At 42.0% G+C, this 21,872-nt stretch overlaps 2 protein-coding genes across 7 annotated transcripts in view; one reads left to right on the top strand and one right to left on the bottom strand.

Annotated features, from left to right (window-relative positions):
• Window positions 1–131: 131 nt before the first annotated feature.
• Window positions 132–17,816, bottom strand: LOC148057439 (uncharacterized). Its single transcript, XM_087748126.1, has 3 exons — window positions 17,420–17,816; window positions 11,057–11,244; window positions 132–897 (listed from the first exon to the last, which is right to left on the bottom strand). Exons 1-3 carry the CDS (start codon window positions 17,814–17,816, stop codon window positions 829–831), a joined length of 654 nt encoding a protein of 217 aa, XP_087604252.1. The 3' UTR covers window positions 132–828.
• OTULIN (OTU deubiquitinase with linear linkage specificity) overlaps window positions 17,652–21,872 on the top strand; it is a 14,071-nt gene continuing 9,850 nt past the window's right edge. For 4 of the 6 annotated variants that reach the window (XM_087760977.1, XM_087761005.1, XM_087760983.1 and 1 more), the window contains exons 1-2: window positions 17,652–18,017; window positions 18,997–19,332. In XM_087760977.1, coding sequence (XP_087617103.1) covers window positions 17,815–18,017; window positions 18,997–19,332 — 539 coding nt within the window. In that variant the 5' untranslated portion in view covers window positions 17,652–17,814. Of the gene's footprint in view, window positions 18,018–18,996; window positions 19,333–21,872 lie in introns of those variants that run through there. The other 2 variants (XM_087760997.1, XM_087761013.1) reach the window with 2 other exon arrangements.

Genomic DNA, 21,872 nt, shown 5'->3' on the forward strand with positions numbered 1-21,872 from the left:
CAGAGTTCAGTTTTGTTCAATAATTTGTAGCTTTTAATTAAGAAGGCTTGATACATATAATAATTTAATCTCATCAAAACCTGCATATCAAGTATTTTATTTATTAAAAGAAACTTTTTTTCACTGAATGAAATAATTTGCCTACTTTAGATGTGGTTCTGCTCCGCATGGGGAAATGTGATAATGTCTGAGAGTAGGGTATTGGTATCTATTTTGCATCAACAGTAACACTTACAATAAACCTGTCTGTATTTTATTCTTGTTTTGGTAGAAGCAGACATACCAAAAAAGTTCTGTATTTTTATAGGGGGCTTTTTAATGGTTTGCATATTATTTATGAATAGGAATACAAAAGCATTACAGCTGAAAGTGTTAAATTGTCAAAATGCACATTTTTGTAATCTTGAGCATATTAATAGAAGGGGGTTAATAAAGGTCTAACACAGACAGTGGAATTTATCTTACCAATTTGGATGTTTGCATCTGAACTAGGCCCCCTTGGGCTCTCTGCCTTGTCCATGGAGGGCCATGGCATGCGGTCAGAGGGGTGGGTCTCCAGAAAGGTCTGGTTCTTCTCACCGACTGTAGTGGGAGCTGGCAGTGATCAGCATAAATCTCTCTGCTCTAGATGTCTGAAGTTAGGTGAGATTAATTTTGTCCCAAGAATCCAGAAAGGACATATTGTAACAGATCTGCTGGCTTATCAGATGTCAGAGGTGCTAGCCAAATCACGACAGGAACAGAAATGGGATGTGAAGAAAGAAGAACTTCAGGTGAGGACAACTGCAAGTCTTGGAGATAAATGCAGAGAGAGTTCTACGCAGGATCTTAAGAAACACTGAGACAGGTTTGGGGCCGCACTGAGTTTTCATCAGGTTCTCTGATCGTATATTTTACCTATGTATAAAGCAAAAAAAAATACATTTTTACATATAAAGAAATATGTGTGTATATATATATAAGAAAACACACAGAAAAAAGAAAATCATCCTGAATAAAGCGCATCTGGAACTAACTGGTACTATGGAAGTGACAGGTGCTGCACCATCTTTTCCAGTCAGTGGCACAGACACGCTTGCTGTACAAATCCAGAAGCACAAAGTCATTACCAATTTTTTTAAAATGCAGTGTTGCAGGCAGCTGAAGTTTCAAGTCAGGATGTGTTTATTGTTGCTAGTTTAGCAAGAAAAAGAAAAAATACTGAAACCTCAGCAGTGGGTTTGGATTTTTCCCCAAACTTGAAAATGTGTGTTAAGAATATAACAGAGCAGCTGAAGAAATTTCTATCTTTTATTATAATGGAGAAAAAAGACCTTGATTTTGAATGTCATCTTTTTTAAAAACTGCATCTCAGAAAATGTATGAACCACGATCCGTATTTCATTTCAACTCTAAAGCAAAATACTGGCAATCTTGATTCTTCTACCCTAATATTGAATTGCTTCTTGACTAGGGTACTACTAAGTTGAAGCAAATTAAAAGCCATCCAGTGTAGTTGTTTGTTACCGGTAATTCTACCTGCTTAGTCTCAGGGTATTGAGTTTAATGTCTAGGAAATAGTTTTCAAATACAGTCTGTGATTTGCCTAAAGCACAGATTTAAGGAATATATATGATTTCAAATTAGTTTAGTTGTCCAGAAAAATAAAGGTACATCCATTCTCTTCAAAGCACAGAAAATACCTTCATAGTTTTTTTTGCCAGTGGCTGAATTTCCCTCTATACTTCAGTAGTCCCACCTGTGACCCTGTTACGTTAGTGCCATTGTAGCACTAACGTTTTTTGGCATCTTCATTTTTCTGAAAAGCTCCTGATCCTGAAGCGAAGGTAAAGTTGGGATCTTGGTGCCACAGAAGCCTTGGTCCTTCCCTCTTGGCTTGTGAGGGCTTCAGGGTGCTTGAAGGCCTCCGTGGGAGGAGAGAAACTCCTTTCATCTTGGGTCTGGTTTCGTGGGAGGGCAGGATACAGGTCTTTGAGGATCCCTTGAAATCATTTGGGAGAGGAGCCTGGCATGGCAGCTGGGGCTGGAGGGGTGCTGCTGCCTCACTAAGTGGCATTCATTCCTCTTCACAACATCCTTCATGGTGTTAGTCCAGACCTGATCTTGGCCGGGGGCAGAGCAGGCAGCCTTGCGGAGGCTTTTTCAGAGATTTGTCTGCAACTTTCCAAGGAAACCCACAGGCCCAAGACAGGAGGTGATGTACCTAGCAGGGACATGAGATAAATGCAGACAACTGTCTCCCTAGGGCTTGGCTGATTTGCATGCCTTTTCATGAACCTTTGTGTCAGGTTTGTATCAGCCAGGGCTAGCGGGTGAGGAGGATGGCTGGGGCATTGCTGGGACTGGTGGCACGGGGTTGTGAGAGTGGGAGGGAAAAATGGAAAACTTGAAAGAAGTAGCCTGAGTGCTGGGTGCTTTCATCTTCCAGCATACTCCAATTTTGCATAATTCAAAGGTTAATGCCTTGGAAGGGCATTTAACAAAAACATCTTCCTCTTTAGTGAAGCATTTGGCCATAGGTAACTCTTTATTGAAATGTGGAGGCAACTAATTTGAATGCACTTGTGCGAGTTTGTGTGTAGCAGCTGCTGAAGTCGATGATAGCACATATAGCAGCTAGTAACTCCCTGTGTCTTTTAAGCCAATTTCTCATGTTCAGCTGAATGTCTTCCCCATGGCAGTAATTTTCAGGATTGTGATACATTGCATCTTATAAATGTTGGAAATGATCAGCCTTTGAGTTTCAGATGACAAATACAGTATTTAGCTATGAAGGATTTTGTGTTCTTTTTACCTATCCAGTAGATGGCTCCCAAGCATCAGAAAATGTATTTCAGTAAGCTCAGTTCTCCTGGCAATTCTTTGATTGTCATGCTTGCCCAGATGATAGTGGTGGGTTGGCCCGGGCCAACAGCCAAGCACCCACACAGCTTCTCCCTCACTCTCCCACATCGCAGCGGGACAGGGGAGAAAACGGGAAGAACAGGAGCAAGAAAGGTTTTAGGCCAAGAAATCACTTACCACATACTGTCATGGGCAAAACAGCCTCAACTTGGGGAATTTAATTTAATTTGTTGCCAATTACCATAAATATTTAATTACTGATTTGTGTATTGGGAAACAAAAAAAGACAAACGTTAAAACACTTAGGGAAAAAACACCCCTCCTCCTTTCCCAGGCTCAGCTTCCCTCCAGACTCCTCTCCTCCCCCTTGTTATCACCACAGGTCACACTCAGGCCCTTTGGTGAGGCAATGAACAGCACGGCGGTGCAGTCAGGATGTACTGATTTCTCTCTGCCCCTCCTTATCTCTCATTCCTTTCCTATGCTTCAGAGTGAGTCCTTCGCAGGCTGCAGTCTTCCCCTTCCAGGGTGTACCTGCTCCAATGTCAGCTTGGGATTAAGCAACTTTTAAAACTCCTGGTAAGGTGCATTTTAATTACCACTTTTACAAAAGTCTAGGCAACTTTATAAAGCTTCTATCCGTGGCAGGGGAGAGGGGGGAAGTAAGTCTATGTTTTTGTTGTCTTCCTTCTTTGCTTCTTTAATGTCCTATCACATGCACCTACAGAATAGAATAGACTATTTCAGTTGGAAGAGACCTACAACAATCATCCAGTCCAATTGCCTGACCAATTCAGGGCTGACCAAGCTAAAGCATGTTGTTAAGGGCATTGCCCAAGTGCCTCTTAAACACTGACAGGCTTGGGGCATCGACCACCTCTCTAGGAAGCCTGTTCCAGTGTTTGACCACCCTCTTGGTAAAGAAATGCTTCCTAATGTCCAGTCTGAACCTCTCCTGGTGCAGCTTTGAACTGTTCCCACGCGTCCTATCACTGGATACCAGGGAGAAGAGCTCAGCACCTCCCTCTCTACTTCCCGTCCTCAAGAAGCCGTAGAGAGCAATGAGGTTGCCCCTCAGACTCCTTTTCTCCAAACTAGACAAGCCCTATATTTTTACAAGACATGGATTAGAAAAGAGCAAAAGGGTCTGGAGGAAGAGGCTCAGAAGGATCTTAGCTATCCAACTTGCTTGACACTTTTAGACAAAACTAAGCAACTTATACTTTCATAGCAGTAGGACTGTTTAGATTATGGCCTTAAATTAGTAGATTAATATTTCACAATTTTTTGGGAGTTTAGAACATAGAATCATAGAATCGTAGAATCGTTAAGGTTGGAAAAGACCCTTAAGATCATCGAGTCCAATCACCAACCCAACACTGCCAAGTCCACCACTAAACCATGTCCTCAAGCACCACGTCTACCCGTCTTTTACATACCTCCAGGGATGGAGACTCAACCACTTCCCTGGGCAGCCTGTTCCAATGCCTGACTACCCTTTCGGTGAAGAAGTTTTTCCTAATATCTAACCTAAAACTTCCCCTGGCGCAGCTTGAGGCCGTTTCCTCTCGTCCTATCACTCGTTACCAGGGAGAAGAGACTGACCCCCACCTCGCTACAACCTCCTTGCAGGTAGTTGTAGAGAGCGATAAGGTCTCCCCTCAGCCTCCTCTTCTCCAGACTAAACAACCCCAGCTCCCTCAGCTGCTCCTCATAAGACTTGTTCTCCAGACCCTTCACCAGCTTCATTGCTCTTCTTTGGACGTGCTCTAAATGCAAAGTAATTTGGAGACCTTTTGTTAGAAAGCAGTTCTGGAATGGGGAGGAAGAAAAGGAGTTTGGTCCCATATCTCAGTTACAGCACACATTCCATAACTATGCCATCATCTCCTAGGTGGTACACGGCCAGATTTAGCCATGCCTAGTCTCTTGATGTACCCCTGGTGAACACCCCACCTGGCTTGCCTGGGTGAGCTCTTCTGGCTGGGATCAAATGGGAACCGCAATCCCAGAACCTGGGACCAGATGGGAATCTGTGGCATTCGTTGGAGGCCTGTTGCCTGAGGAAGGCACGCATAAAGACAGCAAATGCTGCTCAAGCTCCTTCTACAGACCTGAGGTAAGAAAAGATATGATGCTACGGGATTATATCAGTATTACACAATGCAAGTGAAAAATGAGGTTTCTGTCTGGAAATGCCTCTTTTGCTAGAGAGGAAAGCACATAGCTCAGAGTTTACCAGCTGTTCAACCTGTTCGTTTCCTGGCATTTCATTCTAAGTGTGTTTAAATTCACTGGTCTTTGAATCATGAGATTTAAAGGTTAATTATGAACATTGGGCTGGAGCTATCAGGACTTGCAAAATTTCATTCTAATTCAAAGGAGAGCATGTCTTTCAGGAAAGATATTACCTTTAACCTTAAAATCTTTTAGTGAGCTAATCCACTGCTGAATTATCTTTACTTTTAAAAGCATATGCCTTTTTTCAGCTGTCTGGCTACATCTACCAGTCACTGAATCCTGACACACCCTTTTCTGTTAGACTGAAAGCCAAATAGCAAGTATTGATTTTCCTAACAGAATGTGATCAAATCACCCTTAACTTTTTCCTGGTTAAACTGAATAGATACCACTCATTTTAAGGTTCATTTTCAATCATTTAATCTCTCCCATGAACTCCTCCTTGTATTCCAAATACTAACACAGGGCTTGGCATTTGAATCAGTCGTCTCGTGTGAGCACTGTGTAAAGAGAAAACAATAGAAAACCTCCTTTTCTGCCTGGGATTCCTCTGTCTACATCCAACAACAGTAACAAGATCTACCTGTTTATTTCCCCAGAGTCCTGGTTTTTGAGCTGAAATTTAAACCGGCATTTTCCACACTCCAAGGCAGAACCTATCCCTGATTGCAAGGTTGGCCTCAGATGCAGAGGACAGACTTGCCAGCCAACCAGTCTTGTCAGATAGACTGGTAAAATGGGTAGGGGAGCACCAAACAGTGACAGTATTTTAGGCCTGGGACCCCCCCAAAGCCTACAGCCACTTCTCTCTGCACATGTTCAGTTGCAAACCATTGAGGATTGAGGGAATTTACTGGGTCCTAGGGCTGGGAGTATGGCTGTTTTTAAGCATGGCAGCAGTACACATACAGCTAGCTTATGTGCTTGTACGTTTTATGTCTCCAGATGATGTGTGTTACCATAGGACATCTCATATAAATAACTGCAGAACTTTGGATCAGGTAAAATTAAGGTCAGCTACACAGAAGCAGGATTTGCATGTTGTGGCGGTGCAGCCCAGGTGTGACAGGGCAAATCAGGACCATAAATGCTGTTTAGCTTTTTCTATGATCTGAGCAAGGGGATCACACTGTAGGCTTGTGTTTGGGCTTTTATGATTGGCTGAGTCCGATAAAGATACAAATAGAAGATAGAAAAATGATCTGGCACTGGTGGTCAAAAACCAAATACCCTAAAAGTCAGAGAGACAAATGAAGAACGCAGGGAAAGAAACAGAAGAAGGATGTAAAAATAACAACAAGAACAAAAGATTAGTTGTCTATTGCCAGAACAGAGTATCACCACAGATGACTAGTTTTCCCAAAGGCAAAGAGAAACAGAAACCCGCTCTTACTGTACCACTCATCCTAGGCATATATGTCATGCCCTGAAGAGGGATGGAAAGGATTTGCTCCAATGCTACAGAACTATCAGAATCTTTTACGCCTTTGAACTCCCTACATTTCAAATACTGACAGGCTACTGGACCACTACACTGTTCAGGCTCAGTCTGGTGAATCAATCTTGAATTACAAGCCGAGCCCTTACCTTGACCCATGAGATCTAAGAAAGGAATAGAATTTTTTTAATTGGAAAAGCTTCTCAGCAAGTGTACAGATATGAAAGTTTTCCAAGTCTTTCTACAGGACCTTGCAAGTTTTGCTCCAGAGCCATTCGTCGGTAATGGAAACTGTAGACAAAAGGTGAGGATATCTGTGCGACCAGACTGAACTCCTTGTTGTGAGCTGGTGTTCACCAAGAGGCAGGTTGTTAAGACGTAAGAATGGATGACCAGATGGTAAGTCTGGCAGCTCCAAATACTTGCAGATGATATCAGAAAACAAATGGCAGAAACATCCTGAGTTAACATGAGTTAACATAAAGTTATTCTACCTCTACAGGCTTTGGACGTTTGTTTCACAATGCACTATGAATATAGGTTGCATGTAATAACGAGTATTTTGCCTTTAGAGATTGTCTAAGAGACAAGAGGAAATTTACTGGCGATATTTTCGAGTTTTCTTCTATTTGAAACAGCAGCTACAGTTACATGTCGTAATAAAGGAGGGTATTTGGGAAACATTAAATATAGGTAAATACTACTTTACAATGCTGGCAAGTCATTTACAATCTAAATGCATACAGCTTTCCGCATGAAATCTCCAGTAAAGAAATCCATAACCTCAAAAAATAATTAAATAAAGAATAAACAAAGTTCATCTGTCAGAATTTTGGAGGAACTATTACCTATAAAGAGATATATGAAAGGCATGTGAGGTAAAATACGCAACCAATTTTCTTTAAGAATATTCTTGCTAGGTTTCTTGTCTCTTTCAGTAATGCTAAACATTAAACTGGTCTTATTTCACTTTCTCTTTTCTCCACTGCTTGTGAAGATGGTTTGGTAAGAATCCAACAATAGGAGGTTCCTGTTCTATTTTGTTTTGTTTTGTTTTGCTTTCATGCTGCTGTCACAGAGGTTGTTCTATTAGTTTAATTTGGTTGAGGATGTCATTAATGCTTACTGTAAAATGGGCTTTTTTGTGTTTCTGGTATACCTCTTTCTTTGCTATTCCTCACATCTTTTTTTTTGGTAAGGAAGTGAGCTGCTGCCCAGAGACTTAAGCCTGCTGTTACAAACCTCCAAAGGATCTCTATTTTAGTTCAGCATATCTTATGGATCAGTTCAGCCCTCCTATATACAGATTATTTTTTTTAATTGAAAATTTTCTGTCTGTATTGAGAAGGTTTAAGAACAGTACCACAGTAAAGAGTTTATGTTGTGGCTGAGGCTCATGGGCTACTTGTTGGTGGAAGCTAGCGTATGTTGCCAGCTGCACCCTGAGAGGAAACAGGCTTATACCACCCACAAAGCCAATTCTAGTACCACAGTTGGCAGAGGGGTAATGGACAAGGGCTTCAGTAGCCCTGGTCTTCCTCTTTGAGGAAGGCTGATGCAAGGTCAAGCCAGAAATGAAGAGCTGCGTCTTGTCAGGGAGCAAGAACCAAACGCAGATGACAGGAGCTAGCATCAACAAGTGGAAGTCTGAGGAGCTGGTCACCTGGAGAGTAGTTGCAGAGCAGACATAAATATATTCCTTGTTTCAAGCAGGTATTTGCAAGGGCAGCCACAACTAAGCAACTCCAAAGGCCTGTTCATTAGGTAGACTTATGAACATCAGCTGAGAGGGATTTGTTCTAAATGAATGGATCTAGGTCATTTGATTAATGAACTGAAAAAGATCTTGAGGCTGATTTGTTGACTCATTAGAGTAAAATGCCACTTATTTTTCTTTTAGAAAACAGTAAAGAGGACTCATGAATTTGAGTGCTGTAATAAAAGCCACTTAGTTTCTTGATTTTTGATACTAAAATACAATTTTTAGGGTGGAGCTTGCATACTCTGAGAGTTCTTTGGGATGTTTTATTTCAGTAACCCAGCTGAAGGCTGCTTCTCTTGATGTCTTGACCTTAATGGCACACTACATCACAAAGTACATCTGACTACAAACGACACCTTTCATTTTATCTGAAGCCAGGCTTGCAGGTTTGCCACCTGTACAGCTGATGAGGGTGGTCTCTCTGTACTCCCTGGTGGGTGCGCAGTTGAGTTTTTATCACATAACCTAGCAAATGTGATAGATGCAGATATGTCAGACTCCCTACACAGAACATTACAACTCATCACTTGACTTCATCTTGATCACTTCTCCTGGCAACTCCATATGGTGGTTTTGCTTCTCACTGGTGGTCTTTCATCTACCTTATTACTCTCAGGTGGTCAGGCAAATTCATGATCTTCCTCACTAAAGAGGTCACAGCATTTCAAAGGAGAAGCTGGTGGCCCTGCCACCAACTGCATGCTTCTCCACTGAGACCTGTGTCAGCGAACCCTGCTAGTAGAAATTTTTCCCTGAAAAAAACAGCCTGATGTTGCAGGCCAGAAGTTGTTGTGTACCTCCGAGGCCAAGTACTTCCCTCCATTGTGTAATCCAGCTCATGGGCTGTTTCACAACTGGGTTCAGGTAACTTCAGAAGTCTACTGATGATAGCAATGTATTCATTCACACTAACAGAGAGTCAGTTTTAGCAGAAGCAGCGCCCATGCTGTTTTACACAAGCAAAATGCTTTTTTTTTTTTCTGCTATCTTATGAAAACAAGACCCAGTTGTTTTCTTCTTCACAGTATAATAAAAATGCATACATCTTTGGCAGATTTAATGTAAGATCTGGAGCAGTAACTCTAATTCTAAACTTTCTCTGTAAGCTGAAAGAAAACTGAATATTCAAGCAATCAATAAAGGAAATACATATTTGATACTACAGATGGAGAAGATGGGGCAACCTGCATGTGTATGTTTCTTAAATTTCTGTCTCGTAAAACTGCTGGAGTTTTGCATTTAGTATCATTATTTGGTTTCTGCAGACCTCTATTTCCTCTCCTTTTTTCAAAATGTGCAAACTGGAAAGGAAAAAAGGCATGAAACATCATACAAATTGTTCAGGGAGGTTTAGTTAATTAATTGAGCCACTAAAAGTGTTCTCAGTCTGGGCAACAGTTAGTAGGAAGCATCATTGGCTTACTCTGACATACTAATTGATGAGAATGTTGATTTACTGAGAGCACTCTAAAAAAATTTTTCTATACATATTTTCCAATTAGGGGATATGAGCTGCTCTTTATTTAATAGTGAAAAAAATTAGCTACATACTGAAACTTCTTTTAATAAATATTTTTATCAAATGCATAGACAATATATTCATTCATTTTAATCTTCATGCATTTTCAAATGTGCAAACTAAGCTTGTTCAGACAAAATGTGAAGCAGATTTTTAAAGGTGCCTTTGTTTTTTCTTTTTGTGAAGACTTGTTATTTTAATTGTTTAAACTGGTGCACCATGAAAAATAGCAACAGGTTTTTAATTTGTAAACAGCCATAATTTTTACCGATGGTGTACAGCTTATATTGATATGATTCACATGTGCTCCATTTTCTGTTCAAGGGACTGAAAAGAGCCACCCGCTGTACCAAAGCCACAACCTACGTATTTTTCTCAGTCACTTAAAAAAGGAACATAGCATTCTGGAACTACCTGTTTGCTTGACGGACAGCAGCAGGGCTATTTAGAGCTCACTTAGTAAAACATAAAACTGAAAACTGTGAAAGTGGAAAGCAGCATGTATATAACCTGTCTTTATGTACCAGGTAGGAGATATATGTTTCTAAGAATACATCTCCAAAACCTCTAACAAATTCAGGGATGCTAGAGGAAGAAAACCCCCACAAATTACAGAAGTATATAACGGATATTGTAGTGCCCATTTGACTTTTACTGGTGGGTTTTCCCCATCTATTTTCTTCTGAATGGTATTCCCCTATAGTCACAAGCAGAATTGATCACGCAAAGGTTTCTAATTGTACCCCTGAAAACTTTGGAGCCATTTTCAAGTAGTGCACTGTAATTAGTTGAGCAAAGAAGATTAACAACAGCTGGCAAGAACCAAGGTGCATTAAATAAGGTAAAAACAACAAAAATATTTTTTCATGGTGTTCAATGGGTTCTTTTTGTATCAAAATCTCAGTTGCTAGTGTCCTTTACCAGAAAGTACCACGTACAGAAATATTCCAGACCTACAAAATATGATCTCTTGTATTACACTGAATGTCTTTGTTGTGTACTTTCTTGAGCTTTTTAAAGGATGTTAAAAGTTGCTTCAGCAAAAAATGAATAAAAAATTAATCTAAATGAAACTGTACGTAAGAAAAAGTTCTTACTTGTAAACTTAAATTAAAAAAGCGTCAATATTCCAAGCAACCCTGAACACTCCACCTCCTCCTTATAAACAGTAATAATAAAATACAGCAAAGTCTTTTAGAGGAGAATAATGTGTATGTCAGTCAGGAATCATGGTCCAGTTTCCTATACAAACCTGTATGCAATAAACACTGATGCATTTTATCACTCTGTATGCATGTAACTCCTTCAGAGTCTTCCAGGTAAAAAGCTTTTGCTTTGCAAAGATCCTTAACTCTCCTGAGTTGAGGAAGTCAGAGTCCCAAAATACCATGTGCTGCTGCTGCTTCACTGTGTGCTTTGTAATCCTTTCACAGGCTGAGCCTGGGGAAAAAAACAGTTAAAGAATTATGAGAGCAATATTTTCTTGTTTTGGTATTCACAAATTCATTTTTTGTTGTTGTGTGATTTTTTTTTTCATCTATATTGCGATATATGCTCTTATGAGTAATGCAAAGCTGAACTGTTGTGCCCTACACTTAGAAAAGGATACAGGGAACTTCCAGTAATAAGTAAAACCTGCTGAACTCCTTCCAGGTTGCATCAGCATCCCAGAGATGAGTTCCCAGGGATGTGTTCTTGCACAACTGTTCTGGTTTCAGCTGGGATAGAGTTGATTTTCTTCCTAGTAGCTGGCATAGTGCTGTGGTTTGGGTTTAGGATGAGAATAATGTTGATAACACACTGATGGTTTAGTTGTTGCTGAGTAGTACTTACACCAGTCAAGGACTTTTCAGCTTCCCCTGCTCTGCCAGGTGCACGAGAAGCTGGGAGAGGGCACAGCCAGGACAGCTGACCCAGACTGGCCAAAGGGCTATGCTGTACCATATGGCATCATGCTCAGCATATGAACTAGGGGAGGTGGCCGGGGGGGCAGCGATCGCTGCTCGGGGACGGGCTGGGCATCAGTTGGTCAGTGGGTGGTGAGCAATTGCATTGTGCATCACTTATTTTGTATATTCTTTTATCATTATTATTATTATTATTTTCCCCTCCTTTTCTGTCCTATTAAGCTGTCTTCGTCTTAACCCACGGGTTTTACTTTATTTTTTCCCAATTCTCTCCCCAGTCCTACTGCAGGGGGCAGTGAGCAAATGGCTGTGTGATGTTTAGCTGCCTGCCGGGTTAAACCACAACAACAATGAGTTATTCTTATAACACAGAATTGCATTACACTAAAAGCAGTGTTCAATGATCTTCTTCATTCACACGTTTACATGATTTTGGGGTTGAGTGGTACCTTGGGGTTGAGAATTGAAATCTCAGTTCTGTTTTCAACTGGGAGGCTGAATCTCACCTCTCCCATAGGTATAGGAGCTATGCAGCCTTCTCATGGGAAATTATGGCAACAGGAAAACTAGATTTCTAAGTGAAATAGTCTGAGCTATTCATAGATCACATACAGGAAAACAGGCATGACTTTGGGTTTTTACTGTAGGCTTTAGCAATGCTTAGTCATCTGCCTACTCTGCAGATGGAAGTTTGAAAATACAAGTTTTAGGTGTTCGGGGAGTAACATAAAGATCTTGGGTTTACATGTCTAAATTCTGCTTAAGGCCCATTATAAAAAAAAAAATAATCTTAGTAGCGCAACTGGTTTTTATATCTTCAACAAAAGTAAACAGCTGCTCCATTTTTTCTGTATAGATACATCTATCTTAATATACAGTAACTTTTTTCCAAATGTGTCAACATCATTCTTTCAAACTAACTTCAGAAATTGAACAGAATCCTGTGGACATTCTTCTTAGCATCCATAATTTCAGTAAATTTGTAATTTGTGCACATATATTTATTATTTGCGACACTAGCTCTCCCTGAAGACTTTGCAAAAGGCAACTGTCCTCTGTTGGAAAATACAGCATTGTCAGTGGATATGAGGGATTATGTATAGCCTAAGCTCTAAATTAAAGTAATTATGACTAACATCTTATGCTCAAATGCCAATGCAAAATACTGGAAGCAGCTGTGTGCAAAAAACGAGTAAAAACTGCCTTGTTGTTTCATGTAATGCACTTAATAATTTATGTAAATCTGTTGCTCAGAAATGGTACATACTTTGAGCAAATGAGATGACTGATTTTTTAAATTACACATATTTATTATGATATTGAACTGAACAGACAAATCACAAAGGGGTCTGTTTGTTTTCAGGGAAGTTTAAAAATGGATCATCTCAGAAAAAAATAGTTCACCAGTTCCAGTCTTTGGAAAGCAAACTTCAGGACTTCATGCTCAAGCCCTTTTGTCTTTTGATTAAAAAAAAAAAAAAAAGAAAAAAAAAGATGTTTTGCTTTGTTTAATCTACAGTATTCTAAACATATTCTATATAAATTCTTACTGCACTTTCATTTTACCTGTTTTTTTTTTCTTTCAACATTAAATTATTTAGTGGTTGCATGCTCTTTGACAGCTACTGCATTCAGTCCCTAAGATGCTGTTTTTTATTTGCAATCTAAAACTATTCTTTGAATTTCTGCAACCTGGAAGGCAATGAGTAATACACAACCCCTCTGCCACACTTGATCTTGTGAAATGTGTCATGGAACTTCCAATTATTTCCAGATACTATATACCAGCGCTAAATCCAGAAATACCCTTTGCTAAGAAAACAAATTTCACATATGCTTGCGATATATTGTTTACAAGAGGTAGACAGAAACCTCATTTTTAGAAGTAGTTTACATAAAGGCTGAACTGACAAATGTTCTCTTGAATTACCTTTATGAATCAGTTCAACTATGGGATATATCTAAGCTGAAGATTATGAACTTTTTCCAGTTGTTCTTGTGGGGGGAGCACTGGGCGGAGAGAGTAGGCTTTTCTGTTGAATTTATTTGTTGGCCAATGACATTTGGGACACTTTTTTTCAGTTAATGCAAACACAAAGTTTTATTAGGAACATCACTGCTTTGGGTATTTAGTTTTGGTCTTTTTGTGATGAAGAGAAAAACATTTCAGTCATGTGATTGACATAAGCCCCGTCTGTAAGCAGAAAAATACTAAACAGAAAAGACTGCATCTATCCACCTGAGGATACTGAGGGAGCTGGCAGAGGAGCTTGCCAAGCCACTCTCCATTATTTATCAGCACTCCTGGTCAACCGGGGAGGTCCCAGATGACTGGAAGCTAGCAAACGTGACACCCCTCTACAAGAAGGGTCAGAAGGAGGATCCAGGGAACCACAAGCCTGTCAGCCTGACCTCGGTGCCGGGGAAGGTCATGGAGCAGGTCATCTTGAGTGCCATTATGCAGCAAGTGCGGGACAACCAAGGGATCAGGCCCAGCCAGCATGGGTTTATGAAAGGGAGGTCCTGCTTCACTAACCTGGTCTCCTTCTATGAGAAGGTGACGCGCTTAGTGGATGAGGGGAAGGCTGTGGATGTTGTCTACTTGGACTTTAGTAAGGCCTTTCACACTGTCTCCCACAGCATTCTCCTGGAGAAGCTGGCTGCTCACGGCTTGGGTAAGTGCACTCTGCGCTGGGTTAAAAACTGGCTGGACGGCCGAGCCCAGAGAGTGGTGGTCAACGGAGTCAAATCCAGTTGGCGGCCGGTCACCAGTGGTGTTCCCCAGGGCTCAGTACTGGGGCCAGTCCTGTTCAATACCTTCATTGATGATCTGGATGAGGGGATCGAGTGCACCCTCACTAAGTTTGCAGATGACACCAAGTTGGGTGGCAGTGTCGATCTGCTGGAGGGTAGGAAGGCCCTGCAGAGGGACCTGGACAGGCTGGATCGATGGGCCAGGGCCAACTGCATGAGATTCAACAAGGCTAAGTGCTGGGTCCTGCACTTCGGCCACAACCACCCCATGCAACGCTACAGGCTTGGGGAAGAGTGGCTGGAGAGCTGCCTGGCAGAAAAGGACCTGGGGGGGTTGGCTGACAGCCGCTGGAACATGAGCCAGCAGTGTGCTCAGGTGGCCAAGAGGGCCAATGGCATCCTGGCCTGTATCAGGAATAGTGTGGCCAACAGGACCAGGGAGGTGATAGTGCCCCTGTACTCAGCACTGGTGAGGCTGCACCTCAAATACTGTGTTGAGTTTTGGGCCCCTCCCTACAAGAAGGACATCGAGGGGCTGGAGTGCATCCAAAGAAGAGCAATGAAGCTGGTGAAGGGTCTGGAGCACAAGTCTTATGAGGAGCGGCTGAGGGAGCTGGGGTTGTTTAGTCTGGAGAAGAGGAGGCTGAGGGGAGACCTTATTGCTCTCTACAACTACCTGACAGGAGGTTGTAGCGAGGTGGGGGTTGGTCTCTTCTCCCTAGTAACAAGTGATAGGACGAGAGGAAACGGCCTCAAGCTGCGCCAGGGGAGGTTTAGGTTAGATATTAGGAAAAACTTCTTCACCGAGGGTGGTCAGGCATTAGAACAGGCTGCCCAGGGAAGTGGTTGAGTCTCCATCCCTGGAGGTATTTAAAGAACGGATGGATACGGTGCTTGAAGACATGCTATAGATGGACTTGGCAGTGCTAGGTTGACGGTTGGACTCGATGATCTTAAGGGTCTTTTCCAACCTTGACGATTCTGTGATTCTATTTTTTTTAAGTTCACATGGCAAGCATTACTGTAATGCTGCCTGACATGTGACATCATAGCAAGGTTTTCATTTAATAATTCTTCAGAAAGGAAACATAATTTGCTGTTTAGGAACTTTCTGTTACAAGGAAACAGTTCCACATAGAGCAAGCATAGAATTTGGAAATTTCATTTCATAACTCAGGCACAGTTCATGTATTTTTCAGTGTCATTTTGTAATACACCATTTTGCTCATGATAGAGAATTAGGTCTAGCTTGCAACTTCGCCTGTGTTATAAAGCTGTGTGGAATTATTCTGCTCTGTAGTTCTCGGAAGCGTTGCAAAATGGTCAGCCAACACATCTCTCGCATAAAGTTCCTGAGGGAATGGCAAGTGACTAAGAGCCTAAAAAAACCCCAACAACTGAATCTTAAAAAAGCAGCCAACTGTAATGATTCTTAAATGCTACTGAATCTAAATTATTTTAATTATAGGAACATGGGAATCAGTTGGGTGCATTTCAAGTGGACTCGCTGTTTGAACAGGAGTAACCCTCAAATGGCCAATGTGAAACCAGAATGCATTTTGAGACAAACCAGTTGGGTCAGTTGTTCAAAGAAAGAGGTTTTTTCCGAAGGAGATGTCAGCATCAAGAGCAGTCCAACACAGATGTAATCCACAAGAAGAGCAATGATTAAAAAAAAAAAAATTAAGGTAATGCCTTTTTTTTCTTTTTTTTCAAACATTCATGACGATACTTCCTTGTGTCTCAAGGACAAAAGAAACAGAAAAAACTTGTTTACAAAAATGCCCATCAGTTTTATGTGACTTAAAAGTTTCATGATGTTGCAAATTACTTATCATTGCCCTTTTAACCTTTTATAGGTTTTACTACCTGACCTCCACCTTAAAAATGTTCTCCCTATACTGTTTGATACTCTAAATACATGGATCTTTTTTTAAATCATGTTAATTCAAATTCCTTTACTGTCAGCATGTTTGTAGTTACTTTCCCGCAGTCTTAGCATCACTCATATTACTGAAGAGAAAGTGTATTCTTATGAGGGAAATTCCAGAAAGACAACAAATACTTTTCCATTTTCAGGCCCAATTTTAAGGTGAACACCCTCCAAAATGCTCAAACTTCAGTGAACTTTTTTCTACCACAATACAGCTTTCCTACTTTTTACCCTTCTCAGTATTCCGTTTTTAATAGTATTGGGTATGCTTAACTTTTGAATAACATGTAATTTTGAAAGGTTTATCATCTATTCTCTACATAGGTTTCTATCCTGTCTGGAGTTTAATAAAGGTGCATTAGAATTTGCTGATGTATCTTTTTGCTCCTGGAAGAGGCTTCCAGCCTTTGACAAGCTCCACACGATGGCTGTCACATACACATGCATCTTTGCAGCGCTCGGCTTCCTCACGAGTATTTTTACATGGAGCATCTGACAACAGAAAAGCCACTCTATTTCCCCCCCTCTCCTGTATTTAAGAGAAGTTATTGTTGTGTCCAAGCTTGGGGATTTTCATTTAACTCCTTTTATTTTATGTGAATTTAAGTCTTGATTTTGCACTGTACTGGAAGCTGGCTGTTTTCCCAAACAAACAAACAAAAAACAACGAACCAAACAAAACCCCAAAACACAAACCCAAAACGGACTCCAAACAAAAGCCTCCGGTGCCCGTGGAGGATGATTTCAGAGGAGGGTCCCCCCTTCGCAGCTGACATTACTGCAGGCACTCCCTGAGGAGGCCGCACCGCGGCGGTGGCGCTGAGAGGGGAGGCGGCAGGCCCGCCTCTGGTGCCGCTTCCCCCGCTCCCCGCCCGCCTCAACGCCCAGCAGCGAGGCCCAGGACGCGCGGGCCCCAGCCCGGCCAACCGCCGCCACCGCTCGCGGGCGACCGTTGCGCGCCTCATCCCCCCAACCCGCCCGGCAGCGATATCACCCACAGCCCTAGCGACAGGAGCCGTACTTTTCCCCCTCTCCGCCGCCAACGCGCATGCGCTGGACGCCCCCGCCCGCCGCCGCGTCTCGGCGCTTTTCGCGTGACGACCGCCGGGCGGAAGGAAGACGGAAGAAAGGAAGGAAGTGCGAGCACATATGAACGCTATTTCCGGCGTGATGACGCGGTGGCGGAGGACGCCGGCGGCGGCCGGCGACGCGGAAGCAGCCGCGGAGCCGCGTGAGGGCCGGGCGGGCGCTCGCTCGCTCGCTCGCTCGCTCGCTTGCGCGCGCGGGGCCGTGGCAGCTGCCGGGGCGATGGGAGCGCCGGGCGCGTGCCGGCGGCCGTTGTAGCCGCCCCCGGAGGCGGGCGGGTCGCGGAGCCCGGGCGCTGAACGGCCGCCTCTTCCGCGGGGAGCCGCCGGCATGAGCGGCGAGCGGCGGGCGGGGAGGGGCGCGGCGGGCGGCGGCGGGCTGCGCGCCCCCCACGGCCCCGGCCAGCGTGCAGCCGGAGCGGCGGCGGCGTCCTGCGCTCGGCGGGGCGCGGCTGCTGCTGCGGCGGCGGCGGCGGGCGGCGGCGACGATCGGTGTCGGGCCCGTGGCCCCGCAGGACAGAGGGTGGCGGAGAGGTGAGGCCTCGGGTGCCCTGCGCGGCGCGGCAGCGCGGGGAGGGGTGGCGGGGTGCGGCACGGAGCCTGGGGCGCCCGGGCCTGGGGAGCGGGGCTGGGGGTAACGGGGACGAGGTGTGCGGCGCTCGTCCTCAGCGTCGTTCTGCGGGACGGCTCGGTAGGTAGCGGGGCTGGAATGCAGAAGGGCAGTGACATCGGGGAGAGGAGGGTTTGTGGCAGGTGGGAGGCTTTAAGCTGAGGACAAAAACGCGTTGCACAGTTTTAAGGTGTTTATAGTGGCTATTAAGCCTGTCCGTTCTGAGGTGACCAGCCTGGGTAGCAGTGGTAAGAATTGTCTAGAACATGAATGTGGCAACTGCAGAGCAACCCATAATTTTTGGGGAGGGTTATGTATCAATTTAAGATAAATATCCCTGAAAATTTACCCTATGGGCACATCCTAAGCCTTTGGAGAACTTGCTAGAATGGATTGTAGAAAGTCCTGTCCTGATAACTTGGAAATCGTGTTGGAAGGAACAAAGATTGGAAGGAAACTTTTGCATTAAGCAATAATCCCGGTGCAACGGGAAGTTTCATGGAGCGCCGGGTGAGTTTGTAAAACTCCTCCTCTTGCAGGGCTGAAACAGCTTTCATGGAGAAATTCTGTTAATCCTCAGGTTTCTAGGTGATAACACCCCTTGAGAAGAGCAAGTGTTCAGTCAGGGCGCGAATTCTAGCATGGGTTGTGTTCTAGTGTGGGCACAGATTAGCCTAGGTAAGAAATGAAATTGGCTTGCTGAGGAGAGGAGTTTGACAATAGATGGGGTGCTGTGTTATCTTAGCAAACTATTCTGGATTTTGTTCCTGCTTTTGAATAATTTAAGGACCTTCTGAATCCTCAGAATATACCATAACTGTCGAAATATTGTCATTTTCTTAAAACATGTGCTTTTGTTCTTCTGTGAGAGATACTCTTCATATATTTCTCCATTCTTCAAAGCCAGGATAATTTTAAAGGGTGGATGACAGATCCAGCCAGCCTTTCTGCAGGTGCAGAACAGACACAGAAAAAAGAGAGTGTTGCCGCACAGCTGATGAAGCATGAAAAGGAAGTTGGTGTTCCTTCTAATGAACTTGGTTCAGCAAAGGCAGCTACTGATCAGAAAGAGCAATCTGCATCGGAAATAAGAAAAGACTATGTATACGGAAGTACTGGGAGACCTAAGAAGACAGATACGATTAAATCACTTGTGACAGATCAGGATGCATCTAGAAACTGTGAACTGTATCTACCCGTGTCTAGTAATTGTTCAGCAGTGGAGTCATCTGAAGACAGGTGAGGATTTTTTTGATATATTGACAGCTTTTCTGTAGAAGGGAGGGGTACTTTCAGTTCGTGAAAGTGAATTTCTTGGCAAAATTTCATATATGTTAGTGTATTAATGAAATAGGTCTAAATGTCAAATCTTAAACTTTGAAGGCTGCCTTCACCCTTTAGATGAATTGCTTCTTTTTGTAGTTTATTAGTGGTCATCTTTCCCCATCTAAGGGAATAAGCTTTTACGGGTATGATGCAGAGCATGGGAAACTAAGAATTGAAGGCAGATACACTGGTAGCGTGGTTTTAACCTTGTGAACACTTTGTTAGGTGCAGTGCTGACAATCATAGAAGGCTTTTTTTAATCCTGACACTTCACCTTTTTGTTTGTTTGGTTTTTGTAAACCTCCTGCTATAAGCCGAAGTAAAAAATTAGTTGTGTGATTCAGATTTGACAGTAGAAGTCTTTTCAAGAATATTTGGTGTCTGGAGGAAGAAATAAACATGAAGGTTTTAAAAAAAGGTATTCCAAACTTCTGAAAACAAAATTAATGCACATTAAGAGTGACTTTATGTCTTTGAAGAATATGTTAATAAAGTAAGAGAAGAAAGTGATTTCTAATTAATCCTCTTTCTCTGGGTAGCCAGTGAACTATTTTAGACAACATCCAAAATCTACAGTAAGTGCTGACTTACTGAAAAAGTCACTAAAAATAAGTACATGTTTTCAAGGATGCTTTAAAAATGTTATTTCATGCTTAAATTACAGAGCAATTTAATATGTTAGTAGGAGGTTTTTAATATTAACGCACATTTAACGTTAATACACAGATTCATATAAATATGTATTAAGTGCATTTCATATGTTGGCAAAAGTGTGGTACATAAGGGTCTCTATCCGTCTGAATTTTTAAAGTAGCTGCTACTTGGCATACTAATTCTGTTTGATCTAGCAATGAGTTTAATCTGACATAAAAAAATTAAACATTCAACCCTTCATGTTAATAAACGGAAGACTTTAAGCCTTGTTTTTGCTTTTGTATGGTATCTTTAATACTGGGAGTTCTAGTCCTGCAAATCTGTTAGTATAAAACTATTTATATTTTGCCCGTAGTCCTTTCCCTTCTCTCCAGCTTAGTTTTGCTTGCTCTTGTCTTAACATGTTGGGGTTTAGGTTTCTTTGGTGGTGTGGGATTTTTTTTGTTGTTTGTTTTTAAAATGCAAAGCCCTGGATACTCTTTAAGTAAAATCTGACATCCTGTGTTTTTTCCTTGGTATCTTTGGTTCAGCAGAATCTGATTTACTAGTTCAACAATTTAAGTGTTTACACACAATACTATGCACTATTTTTTTTTTTATTTTGGGCATGCATGTTTTTATTTAATTATTCTTTTCCATCTGTTATTTTATTAAAGAAGGATTAATGTGAAGATTAATGGGGAAGGGCTTTAGTTTCCACATACTTGTTTCCACAGATTTACATAAGAGTTGCTATGCTAGAACAATGTTAAGATGCACTTTCAGCTCTGAAATCAGAGTGCCTGGGCAGATGGATTTCACCTCTTGGCTACCTTGATTTCAAAACAACTCGGTTAAATTGCAGTACTTTGTTTACGCTGGATGTCAGTCTGTCAGGTTCTGAATCTCTGGGTTCTATTTTGTGAACTCCCAGAAAGAAGATGGGGTAATATCTGCAGAAGGAACATGACGCTGTTTACTTGACTCAAAACAGAAGTTTGGTGTAACCTCACTAGTTTACTAAGTTGAGCACTTTTTCTGTTTGTGCTTTATAACCTAAATGTATTCAAGGATGTATCCCAAAGTAATGCTTCCCCCTGCTCCGCCGCCTCCCACGGGATCCCTTATAGAAGCAGGATTGTTCACACTCAGAGGGAGAGGTTGTTGATTTATATTTTAAATACTTAGCTTATAGATAAGGCAGGCTGGAGATCACTGCTGTCAGATGCTGAGTTGTTTGGATTTTTCATAGTATTTTTGAGGTTATTAAGTGTTCTTGAAATTCTTCACAAACCATAGTAGACCTTAATCTCTGCTGAGAAATAAGATCATGCATGGAAATTAGGGTTTGTCCACTGCCACACTGTAACAAGGATGAGGACTTGGGATAAGTATTTCTATGATTTTTTTTTTTTTTTTTTTTTTTGTCTCAGCGGGTTATACTCTTTTTATGGAGTACTGTGTTTAACATCTATTGCATCTGTTGTTTCTGTTTCAATTAATAATTATGTAGTATTTTTACAAATCAGATTTCAAGCAGCTACTTGAGCACCCAGGAAACCTAGTCTGAAAGTTAAAGGTTTGAAACTTGAGTAAAAACTAAACTGTATTTTCACATGACTGCACAGTAGATGACAATTTCATGCTATTATTAACCTATATTTGTCTTTATACTAAACATTTTTTTTTTTGTTCTCAAGGCAAATATATGCAAATGGGTTATAAATGTTACCTTTTTAAAGTAAGTTGGTTTGGATATAAAGAAAAAGAAATACAGAGCCATAATTTACCAGTGTATTCTTTCAAGTTTAATGAAAGTA

This window comes from Nipponia nippon, unplaced genomic scaffold (assembly GCF_047370975.1).
Source record: "Nipponia nippon isolate SJK-2023a ecotype South Korea unplaced genomic scaffold, ASM4737097v1 scaffold_1, whole genome shotgun sequence".
Classification (NCBI taxonomy): domain Eukaryota; kingdom Metazoa; phylum Chordata; class Aves; order Pelecaniformes; family Threskiornithidae; genus Nipponia; species Nipponia nippon.

Bases quoted from the DNA above. Each gene is read 5' to 3' on its own strand.
- LOC148057439 (XM_087748126.1), bottom strand. From the start codon at position 17,816: ATGCCGGCGGCTCCCCGCGGAAGAGGCGGCCGTTCAGCGCCCGGGCTC. The intron at 11,245-17,419 runs GTACGGCTCCTG...TTTTTTCCCCAG, and splicing joins GGCGGCGGAGAGGGGGAAAA to GCTCAGCCTGTGAAAGGATT. The intron at 898-11,056 runs GTTTGTATAGGA...CTTTATACATAG, and splicing joins TCAGTGTTTATTGCATACAG to GTAAAATATACGATCAGAGA.